Genomic DNA, 16490 nt, shown 5'->3' on the forward strand with positions numbered 1-16490 from the left:
GGGTATACTCCCACCTCTTCACTGTGCCCAAGAGATCCGGCGGCACCAGGTCCATCCTCAACCTCAAGTGGCTCAACAGATGGATGCGTCAACAGAAATTCAAGATGGAGACCCTACGCTCCATCCTTATGTCCATCAGAAGGTACAGCTACATGACCTCGCTGGACGTCCAGGAGGCGTACCTGCACTTGCCCATATTGCCCACCCACTGCCGCTACCTCAGGTTCTGCTACCAGAACCAGCACCATCAGGGCACTCCCTTTCAGCCTATCTTCAGTACCAAGGGCCTTCACCAAAATCCTCATTTTGCTGATTGCGCACTTGCGCACAAGGGGCATGGCTGCCTTTCCGTACCTGGATGATGTCCTTTTGAGATCTGCCTCACCAGAGGAGGGCGTCCTACACCTGTACCAGACCATCCAATATCTCCGGAACCACGGGTTCCACATCAACTTGTAGAGTCACCTGACACCCTCACAGAGTGTAGAGCACCTGGGAGCAATCATCAACACCTCCCAGTTCAAAGTTTCCCTGTCCCCAGATTGGCCGGCCAAGACTGCAGACCTGATCAACGCTGTCCTCCGCTCTCCCAGGCTGGACGTACTGATGTTGGCCCATCTCCTGGGCATGCTGACCTCCTGCCAGGACATCATTCCCTGGGCCAGGTACAGGGCATGTCCCTCCAGCACCTGCTGCTGCCTTTCCAAGACTTCATCGTCTCCAAAAGGAGCAAGCGTGTCAGACTGGACCCCCTCACTCTCAAGGACCTTCGATGGTGGATGCAGCCACACAGGTTGGACCAGGGCTCGCCCATCCAGATACACCACAGAGCCGTCCTATTCACAGATGCGAGTCTCCAGGGATGGGGGGCCCACACCCCCGAGGAGGTAGTCCAGGGCCACTGATTCCCAAGCGAGGGGACTGCTTCCATCAACGTGCTAGAGCTGAAGACCATTCGATTAGCCCTGCTGGCCCTCCCCTGACTCGGGTCAGAACGTACTAGTGTACACCGACAACAAGGGCCTACATAAATTGTCAAGGGGGCACCAGGTCAGCAGCCCTGCAGAGGGAGGCTGATGCTGTGGGCGGAAAAGAACCTCACCTCCATCAGAGCCGAGCACATTGCTGGGCTGGAAAACACAGCAGCAGACTGGCTGAGTCGCCAGGATCTCGACCATTCAGAATGGAGGCTTCACCCGCAGATCTTTGCATGGATCAACCACCAGTTTGGCCCAACGACCATAGACCTGTTCACCAGCAGCCACAACCACCAGCTGCTGAGGTTCTTCTCCCGGGGACGCTGCCCGGAAGCAGAGGGGATGGAAGCACTCCTGCAATGGTGGCCCCGAGGGGTAATGTATGCCTTTCCCCCCACAAAGCTCCTTCAGAGGGTCATCATGAAGGTCAGGCTAGAGCAGGCCGAGGTCCTCCTCACAGCCCCAAACTGGCCCCGCCAGCCCTGTTACCCGGACCTGTGGGAGCTGGCCATCCCCCCACCCATTCCCCTCCCTCAGTGCCCGGACCTTCTGTCACTGGGCCCAATCCTTCACTCACAGACAGCCAAATTCCATCTAGCTGCCTGGAGATTGAGCGGAAAACACTAGCCAGGTCAGGCTACTCCCCTGCCGTCCTGGCCACTCCCCTCTCCAACCGGAGAGGATCCTCCAACTGGGTCTACAGTGGAACCTGGAGGGTCCTAACAGAATGGTGCCAAGCCCGAAATCTTGACCCAGAGAGGATCAGGGTCAAGGACTTCCTAAGCTTCCTCCAGGCAGGCCTTGACAAGGGCCTCAGCATGGCCACCCTTAAGAGACAGGTCTAAGCAGTCGCCTCCATTCTGGGGTCCCCCAAGGGAAGGGCCCTGGCGTCACACCCGCACTTCAGAAAATTCCTCAAGGATGTGAGTCTCCTCGACCCACCCCCTGTGACCAGGGCTCCCACGTGGGACCTGACACTGGTGCTGAGAGCATTGACGAGGCTTCCTTTTGAACCTATGGCGATGTGCTGGCTAAAGCTATTATCGCAGACGACCACCTTACTGGTGGGCGTGACTTCCACCAGAAGGGTGTCAGAGCTGGCAGTCCTCTCCGTAGCCAAGGAACTCTGCCAGATCCAGGAGGACAGGATTGTCCTCTGCAGCGACCCTACCTTCTTACCCAAGGTGAACTCCCTGTTTCAGCGCTCACAGGAGGTAGTGCTACCCACTTTCTGCCCCAACCCTTCTCATCCCAGAGAGCGGGAGTGGCATGCCCTTGACGTGCGTTGGGCGGTGAGCTTTTATCTCTCCAGGACCTTGGCCCACTGGCGTTCAGAAGCCTTGTTCATCTCATTCCGACCTAGTGACCAAGGCAGGAAGGTGTCTCCCTCCACCATTTCCAGATGGGTTAGGGAGGCCATAGCTGAGGCCTACAGGGCATCCGGCAAGGACCCCCCCCCAAGGGCATAGTGGCCCACTCCCTCAGGAGGGCCGTCACCTCAGCCGCATTCAGGGCTCACCACTCCCTGGAGGCAGTATGCAGGGCAGCTACCTGGAGCTCGCCTAACACCTTTATCAAACACTGTAAGATAGACGCCTTTGCCTCTGGGGATGTAACCTTCACAAGGCTCGTCCTCTAGAGTGTGGCTCTGTAAGCTTACAGCAGCTCCCACCCTTGAGGAGCACTGCTTGGGCACATGCCACTTGTAAGGACTAAGTTGGACATGGAGATCCCACTGGAGAATGGGGAGATTTGTACTTACCGTGAATCCCCCTTCTCAGTGGTCCCACGTCTGGATTAGTCTGCCCGCCCTCGCAGCCGTAAAGAGAGGGGGAAAAAGAGGAGAAACAGACATGCTGAACACCAGAATGATAAAGTTAGGGGGACACAGTACAGCGCAGAGTAGCAATAGACCTGGAGTAGGGCTCTGGGCCACCTAGGCCCATTCTGCACTCATCCCCCTAGCCAACATGTAACGCAGCACGTGACACCAGACGACTGCCACTACAGTGCATCCGGATGGACACAAGACATCTGGCGTCAGGGGCAGGGCTCTTCAAGCTTGGACAGTCTAGGTCAGGGGTGCTCACACTTTTTTTGGCTCGAGAACTACTTTGAAACCCAGCAAGGCCCGGCGATCTACCAGAGTTTTTTTTACAATGTTCGCACCATCATAACATATAACATTTATGTGTACAATGTATGTTGGTGTACCTTGAGCCCCACTGAGTATAACAGGACTTACTCCTGAGTAGACATGCCTAGGATTAGGCTGTGAGGCTGCAATCCTAGCCACACTTACCTGGGAGTAAGCCCCATTGAGTACAATGGGCCTTACTCCCGGCATTTCCTCCCAGAGGCACCTGAAGGGGGGGGTCCGCGATCTACTCATTTTGCCTCACGATCTACCGGTAGATCGCGATCCACCTATTGAGCACCCCTGGTCTAGGTAGTCCAGGCAGCCCCTCCCCTTAGGATGACCAAAAGACTCTGGCCTGCCTACCTGAGCGGGAAGAGCTACCCACTTGTAAGGACTAAGACGGACATGGAGACCACTAAAGGGGGATTCACGGTAAGTACAGATCTCCCCGTTTACCCTTAGCAGATCATTTATGAACAAGTTACAAAGTGTTGGTCCCAAGACAGCTCCTTTGGGGTCTGGTAAAATGTTTAAGGAAGGAGGCATCTTGAATGCTTGAAGGATTAACTTCGGAAGGATAGTACTGTCAAAATGTGCATATGTGTACGTGTGTATTATCTGCAGGTGGATTTGGAAACAAGCTTGAAGAAAAATATAGTGGTGAAACTGGATTCAGTGGAGAAATGACTAACAGTATTATTCAACTGCTTATATTAGGTTTGATTCTGAAATTGCTGAGCTGTTGAACTCGATTTTGAAATCAAAAGCTGCCATTGAGGCCATAGAGATCAAAGAATACAAGAAGATGAGAGACACTTCAGACATGAAAGAGAAGATGAAGGTAAAGTAGAAATAGGGAGGCATTTTTAGTGAATAGGTTATTTTGTCAGCTTAAGCATGCTATCAGCAGGGAGTGGAGAAGGATCTGGAAGTTCCCTGTGGATGAAATTCCATTATTAAATATCTTTAAAGTGTTGCATTAATAGACAGTTCTCTGTATTGGCTAAAAGCAGTGCTGCTATGGTTGTGGCAGGCCAAGCTTTGAGGTTTCCTGGACATCTCTCCCCCACACTTCCCCAGTCATCATCTGTACTAATTTACTTTTTGAGCGTAGGGGGAAGCTGTGCATTGTGAGTTGTAGTGCTTCTTTTTGAAGAAGCTCATTCTTAGAAATGAACCCTGCAGGGCTGCTCTTCTCCTTTTTCACCAAAGGACTCAGAACTATGGCCAAGTCCATATTAGTCCATAGGGGCATCTAATAATCTTTCTATGTACCCTGCTGAGAGTAGACATCAAAGTGTTCTGCGGTTTGAGTAACTGGAATCCTGTTAACGCTAAGTTAATTTTAAATATCTTAATTAACTACACCACCACAAGTGGCCATTAAACCCCTAGAGTCTTACCAAAGGTAGAAATCTTTAAGTTCATTCCATATGAAATAATTTCACTCATTTGTTAGACATGACAAAATTGTATAGGAGCCAGGGGAGGCTTTTTTAAAACTTGCAATGCACTGTATGGTACCTGCAATGTAAATCTTTAAGTTTTAAATCCTTAAGAGAATTAACGGTCTCGCTTATAAAAGATTATTTGGATGGCTGTTGAGTTCTAAAGCTTAGTACAGCGATATGCTTTGTTAAAAGGCTGCAAAGCAGAATATTGCCACTGAGCATGCCAAATTGCCTGTGGCAGCAGTCTGTATACTCAGCATTATTCCAAAGGTCCTGCCAGAAGAGTTTGTTTGCTCTGTTATAATGTACTATATTCTGTGAACCAGAGCTCACGATTTCTTGTCCTGGTTGTGTAGTTTTATAAAGACGTGAAGCAAGTTATGTGCTTACGGGTTCACTCTGTGTGTCAGGGTGGTGCTCCATAAAGACTGAGCATTCTTCCTTGAATGCCTTACCTGCAGAAGTAATACCTAGTTTAAGTAAAGATCATAACAAATTATGAATGAAGCAGAAAGTCCTCAAGGATGTTGGAGTTTGGAGGGATTTTAAAGCTTTTAAATGCCTTGTTTATTTTTTAGAGTATGATATGTGTTTCCTAAAAATACAGCTGTGTAGAACACTATCTGTGACGTTAGAATATTCTCTTCACATACAAACATTACTTACTTGTGTTATTTATTACTCTAAACTTACACCCTATTCTGAACAGCTTAGTTAGTGTTTTTGAAAGGTTTTCCATCAAAGCTTCTTAAAGAGCCAAATCAGTATTGATTTTGATCAATAAATTTTTAAGGTTTATTAAGGTTAAGGTTTAGTAAGGTTTTCACTTCCATTGTTGCAATGTTTGTATTGGCAGGCAATAGAAAAAGAAAACATCAAGAAACAGGAAGTGTTAAATGAACTGAACCAGACTGGTCAAAATCTGCTGGATCAAATGGGAAAAGGTATTTGTAATATAGTGGAAGACAAACATAATTTCTTTGTACTGCTCTCTTTTGCTGTAGTCTGGAATTGCCAGAAGATATAAACACAAAGATATGTAGCACAAATTTTTAAGAAGGTGAAGGTAAACATCTGTCTATATCAGTGATTTTCAGTCTTTTTTGTCTCATGGCACACTGACAAGGTACTAAAATTGTCAAGGCACACCATCAGTTTTTGGACAATTGTCAAGGTACACCTTGCTGTTGGTGGGGGGCTCGTATCCCCAATGCTCCTATTAATAAATGACCCTCCACCAAACTCCCGTGGCACACCTGGGGACCATTCGCGGCACAACAGTGTGCCACAGCACAGTGGTTGAAAATGGCTGGTCTATGTGCTGAAGCAAGCAAAGTCTTAAAGACATATGATACAAATGAATGAAGATAATTTAATGTTGTGGGGGACCCAAATAAATTTTATTTGACTCTCCATATTCACAAGTCTCTTGTCTATTTTCTGCATATAGGTTGGCATTCATTCCTTCATTCATACACTGACATTTAAGGAGGTTGAGAGTGGCTTATACATGAATAAGTTTCAGTGAAACTGCTTATAAGTGCTCCCTGCTCAGCTTAAGAAGTAGAACTGAATTATGTGCCTTCAGACTATTCATAAGTTTGAAGGATTCAGGTCTCTAGGAAGAGAAGATAGTCTACATTTTTTTCTTTTTGTTTTGTGGAAAGATTAAATCCTCCTTTGTGTTCTTTGGTTTGTTATCTTCATGAGGTTAATTACATCAGTCTACGGAATCTATTCTTCCTTTCATATCTAGCTCAACATGGAAATTTTCAGTTCATTTATAGCTAGGGAAGATTTGCATAGTTAAAATGAAACAGTGTCAAATTATAATTATATGTGAATATATTTTATCGAAAGGAGCATGTTTTTTCATGGAATGTGTTTCATTGGCTCTTGCACATGTGACAGTTTGGAAATCACTGAAGAACTTGGATCACTGCAGATACTTGCCTATAAGTTGATCTCGCAGATAAACTGAGGGCAGGATTTTGACACAAAATAATGGAATTTTCTGTGACCCTCTGATAAGTTGGGGGTTAAACTTGGGGGGTGTCTGACGCCCAACCTAGGGTACATGTATCCCCAGGGGCACTCGACAGGACCTTTGGGGTGCTCGAAAAAGAATTGGCAGAAAAAGAAAAAAGAATTGGCAGAAAAATGCAAGTAGTGCTCCAGAATGCCTTGCACGGCCAGCAAGGCAGGAAGGGAGGTAGCTAGTTAGACTTGAAAGCCCCACCAATAGCTAGTTTTTTGTGATCAATTCATGTATGAGTCTGTGATTGAAAACCAGCACAGTAAAGAAGCTGAAGCATAGTATGAAAAGTGATCAATCACCAAGAATTTCTCAGGACACTTCTGGTGCAAAACAGTGCAATGGCATAGTCTTCTGTTCTTCCAACGGACAAAAGAGAAAATACTGTGATGAATACGTGAAGTATGGGTTTTCGAATGGAGGAGGTGAGGGCTTAATATTAATTACAAACATTTAGCTAATATGAGGGGTACAGTTTATGAAAATGGGCTTCCAAGGGGTATGTAAGTGAAAAAGTTTGGGAACCACTGCAGGAGGATCATGAATCAATCCTTCTTTAAGTTGCCTGGTGTGGTAATCCAGAGGCTCTATATATAATATACAATTTAACACATAACTGGGAGTGTGAAATTCAATTCACATCAGGGAGACAACAAGGATGTAAGTGCAACTGCACATAGTTGCAACCCTATTTACTCAGAAACAGATCCATTGCTTTCCATGGCTGTTGTTCTTAAGTAATGGTGCACTGAATTGTAGCCTGGGACTTGGAAATGAGGATTATATCTTGGTGTTTTTTTTTTAAAAAGACCTCTGCAAAATGCAAGCATTTGCAAATGCGGCAGCTCTGCTAAACTTAGAGAAGGAGGCTTGTTTCAATTCAGTGGAAGTATCAGAAGCAGTGAAAAGGTGATCTTTGGCTGGAACTTTCCAGGGGTTGCCTTGGAGATCAACAGCCCTCTAATTATCTCTGCATTGCTGCTACATATGGGCCTGAAAAGGAATGCTGCTTGAAAAGCAAATTCTCTGGAGTTGAGAAGCTCTGCCCTGTGAGTGACCTCTGCGATAAGTTGAGCTTGATTTATTGGCAAAAATTTCTTGACACATAGGCAAGTATCTAGGTACTTCTATTGGGTCCTAAGCTGGGATGAGTACCTAATCTTGTATTAGTTTAGAAAGGAAGCATGCAATGATTGTGTTAGTCATATCAAAACCCACAATGATTGTTAGTCATATCGGTTTTTTTCTTTTTCCTGTTCAGAAGGGCTTCCTACTGAGGATATAACAAATGTCCTAGAGGAGCTGATGGCTGAATGGAAAGGGGTTGCTTGTCACCTGGAAGAAGTAGCACGAAAGGTGCAATACCAAGATGAAGTAAATATTTACTTCAGGGAGTTGGCTGAACTTGAGAAGACTATGAGCGAAAAGGAATTGTGGCTGAAAGACAACTCTGCTTCACCATCACAACAGCAACCTTTAATAGCACTAAAGGAGTCATGTCAGGTAATCTTGTTCACTGTTAGATACACAAAATAAAATTATGAAGTGAACCTGCAGTAGTAGTGTAAAATTGTTGAGTAGGTGCACCTAATATTGTTCACCCAATATTGTTCAAACAATTTTAAATATTTGCTCACTTGCTTCACAGAGAGAACTTAGTCACCTGTTGAGTCTGAGTCCTCAAATTGAACACCTAAAAGCCAAGTGTGAGACACTTGTTTCCCAGCCTGCTGCTCCAGATTTTATTGAGGATAGCCTCAGCTCTTTGACTAACCGCTTCAAGACTGCCCAGCAAAATCTGGATTTTCTCCAACAGCAGTTAAAGAAAGGTGTGCTTTTATTTAACTTGTGTGAATGTCTTTTTTGGGAGGAAAAAAAACCCTTCTCCTGCTTGTCATGCTGTTTTATTGCTTTGTGCAAGTAGCAGTATCTTTACAGCTGCTTTGTATTCATCTTTGGTCTTGGCTGATACTTATGTATAAGTCATGTATTCTCACAGAAAGTATGGTGTTGATTTTTTAGCTTCTTAGAAAGGATTAAGTATCATTTTGGTTTTCCCCAATTTGCTATATAAAAGCCATTTGCTTCAGAAAAGTGTTACCTAGATTGTTGCTTTGTGGAAATAAGTCCTTTATGATACTGATAATTTCAAAGAATCTTGGAAGAAACGGAAAGCACTGAGATACAAAAGAAACCCTGTATATACTTTTGAACAATTGATATAAAAACTATATAACTTGAAACATTTCAAGACAAGTTTCATATTTATCATTTCTTCCAAGGTATGCTCCAAAGTCTGGTATGCATTAGATCCCTATCTAGTGAGATAATAAATATGTAGGGCTTTGTTAATGGGTGAAGCCAACTAATATGTCTCAAACAGGTGAACTAATTTTATTTATTTTCCTTGCTTAAAAAGAGAGAAGTGAAATTATATCATGATATTTGTTTATATACTTCTTGATTATATGTCTTTTTAGGCAGTTTCACTAAATCACATACCCAAAATGCACTCCTTAAAGTTAGCAATAAACTCACAAAATGTCAGTATTGATGTACTGCTCCAATAAAGACAATATATCTAAACAGTTCAAGTTACTTATCAGTGCTGCTTGAGTTGCATCCTAAAATTGTCATCTTCTCCATTTGCTCAAGGAAGAGGGGCAATTTTCACCAATCTCCCTTTCCCTCTGCAGCATCTTGCAGTCCTTGAAATTTGCTCCTCTGGGTTGTGACTTCCTTCACATCTGTTCAAGGGTCCCACAAGGGAAGCAGTGTTTAGCAAAAATCTCCCTCCTTTTGTGCAAACAGACCCTTAGGTTACAATACTTAGGTTCTGTTTCAAATTATTGCCTCTGCTATCTTATGCTCTATTTATATTGCATGTCTTTAATTGTGTTTCTTTACATGTTTATCACCTTTCTAGTCTTAGGGCTCAATCCTATTTTAAGATTACACTGGCATACCTCCAGGTATGTCAGTTAAATTAGGACCCCCTTGTTGCAATGAGGGCCCTGATGCAGCAGGTGTAAAGTTCTGTGCTGCCAGCTGTGTGGTGCAGACCAACTGCTAGTGGGGTTTGCCCTTGGAGTGGTGGGGATTGGGATGGAACTGGGGCCAGAGAGGGTGGAAAAGGCAACCACCAGATCCTGAACATGCCACCAGCAGGCCCGTTACAGTTAGGCCAGCAACCGAGCAGGTATAGCTTTGAGGAGTCCCATAGGGGACCAGGCGGTGACTGGGAAAGTAAGGCAAGTCTTTTCCCCCTTATTCCTTTCCAATGGCCTCTTCTCTGGGATGGCATGTGGGATGCAGGAGATGCTGCGCCTGTGGCCCTGTATCCAACTTGCTGTCACCAGATTTAATTGAGCCATTAATCTGAAGAATTCCTGATCACTTAAGTATGGTTAAGAGGGAGAGATATGCATTTCACTAGGTTTTATACTTTTTTTTTACAGGCATGGAGATTGACCTTCATGGTATCTTTAAGATAGTTGAAATATTATGACTTAGTTGAAATATTTTGTAGAGAAAGGTAAGAACAGCTAGCGTTGCAGAGATCTACAGGTGATTGATTTGGCATCCACTGATTTGACTCACCACTGATACCAGGGTCCATCTTTAAATGCCTTGTAAAAAAGCACCAAAATCTAATTTCCTATCTTCACACTCTTAAACTGCACTACTTGCAAGCTTCTTTGGGTTAAAGGTAGCTTTAATGACCCACTTCTTGGTTTCTTGTTCCTCCCTTGTTGCACCAGAATGCATCGGTATAGACGCTATACGCATTTAGTCACTAGATGGGGTGAATAATGGAATCTAGTGGAATAATGTTGTTTTATTAGATTCCATTATTCACCCCATTTAGTGGCTGAATACGGTATAGTGTCTATGTCAGTACATTCTGGGGTGCCAGTGGAGGAGCAAGAAACCTGGAAGTTGTTCTTTAAAGCTGTTTTTCCACTGACTTGGTATCCACTGATTTTCTTAATCCACCAGGGGTTCTGGAACAGAACTCCAGTGGATAATGAGGCACAACCTGTATTTTCCTTTTCTGTTTAGTGCTTATTCATACAAATGGGATTGAAATATTTGTGATGAATAAAAATAAAATGTGTTCAGATTTGATTATGGACATGTCAATTGAACTGCCCACTGGTTTAAGGTAGAATACTGCCCTGCCCTGCTGTTCTCTAAGGAACACACCAACACACTCTTATCACAGTTATGGTGAATAATTACTTGGTATCTTTAAATTTTTTCACAGTCTGATCTCACTTTATCATAGAGCAGGGATGCCCAAACATTTTGGCAGGAGGGCCACATCATCTTTGTGTCAGGGGGCCAGGAATAAAAAAGAATTAATTTACATTTCAATTTTGAATAAATTTACATAAATGAATATATTAGAGATGGAACTTATATAAATGAATGAAGGTCTTGCAATAGCTCAATATCTATAAAAGGACTTACACAAAGCCAGCCTTTTCTTTGCTGCTGCATCACAGATGTGAAACAGCAAGCAGTGGAGGGAGCACTCATCCCACAGCTCACGTGAGAGATCAAACAGTCACACTAACAATGCGAGCAGTTGCTTTGGGCCAGAGCGGGCTCCAGCAAGGCTCTGGAGGGCCAGAGGCTCATTGGAGACTGGGGGCTCCCTGTGGGCCAGATTGGGAGTCCTTAAGGGCCGCAAGTGGCCCCTGGGCTGGGGTTTGGGCACCCTTGCCATTGAGGATATTAGTTTTGATTTTGAAGTTCAGTGTATGGTAGTCTTCATAGTTTTGCAGTTTCCAAACAAAGAAATGCTAAATCAATTCTTTCAAATGCTGCTTCAAACTTTTTAGAACAGAGGCAAAATGTTAGCATTAATGCTGTATTCCACACTGAAGAGTTTAAAGATGAACTCTAGTAAAAAGTATGCTTCTTTATGGAAAATTTCCTTTTAAGTTTTTATATTGCATATTTCTGCTGAAATCATGAACAAATATTCAGTATATATTTAATGGTTTATACTTCACCTCTCTGCTTTAGAAGAGAGCTCTAAGGCATCTTGTATCACTTAAAAATACAATAATTAATTTATCTAAAATATCACAATAAACAAAAGCTATAAAACCAAACCAAAATCAAAATGACCAACTGAACTGTTACTAACTGAGGAGCAGGAAAAGACAGTCACATATTAGAGCATTAATTTAACTGAAATGCCAGAGAAGTGTTTGCCACCTAGCAAAAAGTTGCCAGTGAGGGAAGGGGCTAAGAGCCCAATTCTATCCAACTTTCCAGTGCCAGTGCAGCTGCTTTGCTTCCCAAAGCAAGGGGCCTCCATAACTACTCTCCCACCACAGGGTGCAGTGCATATTCCATTGGCATGGCTACACCAGGGCTGGAAAGTGGGCCTCCAGGATAAAGACAGAGCTTCTGGAGCTGAGGGTTTTCCCTCCTGAGCTGAGGTCTTAGGGTAGTTTAAGGGTGTTAAAAGGTTTCCTTGAATCAGAAAGCATTTGCAATAGATACTGAATGATGTAACTATAGCACTTCTGAGTAAAATAAAGAAAAAAACTTATGAAACCTGATTGTTTAGAAACAAATGATTTTAAAAGAATCATTTGATAGAATAATCAGTTCCCCCCACACCTTTTCAGTGGTACTCTTGGAGCTACTTGGGTGTTAATAAAGATGCACACACTTTCTGTCTTCCATGTACTTTCATACTCAGAAATGTTTTAAATGTCTGAAGTCCACTCTCTTCTAGCAGTTTCAGGTATTAAGTAGCACTGTCAGATTGGAGTCAGTCACTTCCACATTCGAAGGGTATGTCTAGCATTATTCAGTTTGATACAGCTACCTGTGTTGCAGCAGAGTTTCCATGCTTTGGATGAACCTACTACCCAGTGTAATGCATTCAGTCAAAAGGAGTACTTTTGTGTCCTTACTTCTTAAAACATATTTATATAAATATATAAATGTATTTATAATTTTTAGTAAGAAAGTTGTTGAACTTGGCTTTATAATTTTATTTTAAAAATAGAATTGGAAAGCCAGCCTTCTAAGGATTATTTGGATTCTTTGAAGAAACTGAAGGATGAGCTGAATGAATTGGAAAGCAAGGTGAAATCCGTCATGAGTACAGTGAATGACTTTGCTCAAGTTGAGAGAGCTCTACAACAGACAAAGGTAGGTTTATTGTTAGCAACTTACCAAATTTAAGTTCAGATTTCACTGTCCACAGGCAGGTTGGTTCCCATTTATGTCACAGTTTTAACCAAACTGACTTATGTCAGCGGGTATCAGTGGGGGGAGAGAGAGGAGTATGATTGGCTTATGCCATGTTTGCATAAATGAAAACCAAGTAAAATAATTGTAATAAGCACAAACATGTGGTAGATATACAATTTGTGGATCTAATAAAAGCAGCTAAGAAGTGAGTGATCCTATAGCCCCAGAAATTATACTGCAGAAAATCTCTTAAAAATCCCTGGAGATTTTCCCTTTAGAGCAGAGCTCTCCAAATGCTGTCCTATGGGCTGGATTCAGGGTTTGGAAAAAGCCCTTCACCCATGAGCGGCACTTAGCATTCTGTATCCCTGTGCTCAGATCAGCTTGAAAGAAATACAGTGCTATGGCAAAACGGGACAGAGAGGGCTTTTTTGGGACACAGTGGTTTCCGATTTGGAGACCTCTGCTTTAGAGTGATGCACTGTCACCTCAAGTTAGAGCTGTACCTGTTTCCCTTGTTACTGACCCCTTTGGGATTGTATCTAAGGTTGAGATGGATAGAACTCATCATTATATTTACTCACACACAATCAGGTACTGAATAGCATACTAACGGCTTTTGGCCCACCAAGGTCTTTCTCCCAGAAAATTTTTCCCAGAACTGTCCTTTAGGTTGACCCATAATGGAACTTGTAGAAGTATGTTGGGTAGATAAACCTTGGTGGCCTTAAGATTCTTATTCTTATCAACAGTATCTATATGCAACATACCGTTGCCCTGAAACGTCAGCACAACATTCAGAGGCTTGAATTCATTCAGTTATGGCTGTGGAGTCAAATCACATTTTGGTATGAGGCAACTTTTGTAAGTTAGACAGAGGCCATATCCAGTCCTGGGAACATTACTGGCACTTCTTGTATGCAACTGTTTTTGCTTGTTGTTTAAACCTTTTCCTGCAGACAATTGATGAAACTCTAGAAAACCAGAAAACTGCTGTAGATAGACTTGCTGCAGACACTCAAGTCTTAGAGAAGCATATTACTGCTGATAAATCAGAGCTCTACAAGCAAGAGTTTAAATATTTGCAGGGATACAGGGACAAGTTGAAGACAAAGGTTTCTAAAGATATCCATGTATTGGAAGAAATTATTTCCAAACTGAGAGTATTTGAGGTAAACATTTAACTAGTTCTTAGATTTATTCAAATACCTTTTTGTAATCGTACTATTACAATATGTTGTGCATGGGATTGCCTTTTGAAGAGTATTCAGAAACTTCAGTTCATGTAAAATATGACAGACATTTCTGACCCCCTACTAGTGGTTGTGACATCTCTCACGGATATCATTTTCACTGATAACCATTTTCAAGTACACTTCAAAGTGCCTGTCCTCACCTTTAAAGCCCTAGAAGGTGGGACCCAGGATACATGAAGGTATGCTCATAAGTGCAAGTGAGATTATTAGTGAAGGCTACTTCAGGGTTTCCCTGCCGGCAGAGATGATATGAATGATAACTGGGAATGTGGTCTTCTCAACTATGGCACTCCATTGACAGAATTTCAGGGAGGCTCTCTTGGTACTTATTCTTTTAGCTTTTCTGTGTCGGATGAAGGCCTTTCTATTCTCCCTGTCCTTTATTAATACTGTGCCTTTGTCGCTACCCAGTTTTATCTGTTCTTTTTTTAAACTTTTTAGGTGTTTTACCATTGTGTGTGTTGCATTTTTCTTATTGTTGTGAGCAATTCTAAGGATATTTGAAGAGCAGTATAGGAATAGATTATATAAAATATTCTTTTTTCTCCCTTCCGCCTGTACTGCAGTATGACCCAGGAGTTTGTGCTGCCTCAGGTTGCAATGCTTCCCATTGTGGAGGTGATTTCCAAATGCTTTCATTACAGTAGTTTGGCTAGGTCATTCTTCTTCTGGGACAATGAGCTCCTTAAAAGAAGGGTAGAATAAAAATGCCATAAATTAAAAAAAAATCTGAGCACTCATTTATTCATCAGTACTTAAACCTTTTCATAAAAATAATCAACTATGGGTGCAATCCTAACCCCTTATGTCAGTGCTTTCCAGTACTGGCATAGTGGTGCCAATGGGACGTGTGCTGCGTCCTGCAGTTGGGTGTCACTCATGGAGGCCTCCTCAAAGTAAGGGAATGTTTGTTCCCTTACCTCAGAGCTGCATTGCCCTTATGTCAGTGCTGGAAAGGGCAATGCAGCCCTTAATCTGCCTGTTTATTAAGATTAAGCCTGTTTATTTGCGGATTTTATATCTGAGGATCTGGTTCATTGCGAGTCCCCCAGACTTGCATTGAGCCAGGCTTGAATTTCCCTAAACCCTCTGAAGGAGACCAAAGCTGTGCTCTGGTTGCCTCTGGAGGTTTTTCTGAAGCTTGAAGAGGCCGCGCACATCCGCCCGTGCCCTCTGCAGGCTTCAGAATGCTACTTCCGGTTTCCTGTTCAAGACCACCACCTGTCCTAGATACTTAGTTAATTTGGGACAGTTGCTCTGTATTTTAAAATTCTTTTGCTACCTAAACATCTTATGAAGGCAGATTTCCTTTTGGAAAGAGGTGGGGAGAAACTTCCACTGTGGTGTACTAGTAAGGATTGAATGTAGGGGTTGTTTTATGCAATGTGTTTTGAGAATTTTAGGTGATATGTGACTAATAGTCCTACTGAAAAGTATTTCACTGCTGTGTTGTCTAGGACAGATATAAAGCATCTCTTACAGGCAGTTTGGAATATGTTTGGAACTATTGTTTTTGCTCTCTGTTTGAAATTTTGTTTTTTACAAGCCATTCAGTTCAGCTGAAAAAAATACCATAAGCTGGAGGTAGGTCAAAAAATGCCAAGAATCCAGTAATAAATTGCTCTTCTGTATTGGGACACAAATAGCTACAGTAGAACTTTGAATGCCTAGAACACATGTCCTTTAACATTGCAGTAGGTTTGCATAATCAGTGGAGAAAAAAAATGAAAAGCACAATTCAATTCTGGAAGTGTTATTTCTTAGGCCATTGAAGGAGACCACAAAGATTGGAGTTCGGTTCCAAATCCAAAGTCTGTCATGTCCCAAGGTTTCTGGTCTGTTCTTATCCTCTTTGATCCCTGAACTGTCTTAGACACTATTAATCACCCTGCCTGCTTGACTTGTTTCATGCTGTAGGTTTCTACGATGCTGTCATCCATTGGTTCTCTTTCTGCCTCTGCAATTGCCCATTCAGTGTTTCCATGGGAAGAAGCTTTTCCCCTGTTTTCTCTGTTTTCACCAGGGCCACCCAAGGATCTGTTCTCAACTCTCTGCTGTCCTCCATATCTTATCTGTGGGTAACCTTGTCAATACTTGAGTTTTCAGTTCTCTGTGCTGATATTTGCTCTGCCTTAAACGTGAATCTGATTCCACGTTTCCAGTTGGGAATCTGAAATTTGAAAGTTGATCTCAAACTCAATGTATCCAAGTCCAAACTTATTATCTTTTGTACCCTGCCTTTCTCTCCTTGTGCTTCATCTCCTTTTGCAGAGTACGTTGTCTGCCACTTGTTGATTGGGCACAAAGCCTTGACTTCAGCTTTCATTTTTTTTAAAGTTTTTTTAAAAAAATTTCTTTTAGTGACTGAAACTCTCTCATTGCTCTGACCATGTGATACCCTTCTTTACA

The 16490-nt window shown here is 42.9% G+C and overlaps 1 protein-coding gene across 9 annotated transcripts in view; it reads left to right on the plus strand.

The window, feature by feature from the left end:
• Nucleotides 1–16490, plus strand: part of UTRN (utrophin) — a 416792-nt gene that overhangs the window by 101152 nt on the left and 299150 nt on the right. For 7 of the 9 annotated variants that reach the window (XM_066615317.1, XM_066615308.1, XM_066615334.1 and 4 more), the window contains 6 exons: nucleotides 3835–3958; nucleotides 5425–5512; nucleotides 7865–8106; nucleotides 8252–8432; nucleotides 12638–12783; nucleotides 13785–13997. In XM_066615317.1, coding sequence (XP_066471414.1) covers nucleotides 3835–3958; nucleotides 5425–5512; nucleotides 7865–8106; nucleotides 8252–8432; nucleotides 12638–12783; nucleotides 13785–13997 — 994 coding nt within the window. Of the gene's footprint in view, nucleotides 1–3834; nucleotides 3959–5424; nucleotides 5513–7864; nucleotides 8107–8251; nucleotides 8433–12637; nucleotides 12784–13784; nucleotides 13998–16490 lie in introns of those variants that run through there. The other 2 variants (XM_066615325.1, XM_066615376.1) reach the window with 2 other exon arrangements.

The sequence above is a fragment of the Tiliqua scincoides genome, chromosome 1 (assembly GCF_035046505.1).
Source record: "Tiliqua scincoides isolate rTilSci1 chromosome 1, rTilSci1.hap2, whole genome shotgun sequence".
NCBI classification, from domain to species: domain Eukaryota; kingdom Metazoa; phylum Chordata; class Lepidosauria; order Squamata; family Scincidae; genus Tiliqua; species Tiliqua scincoides.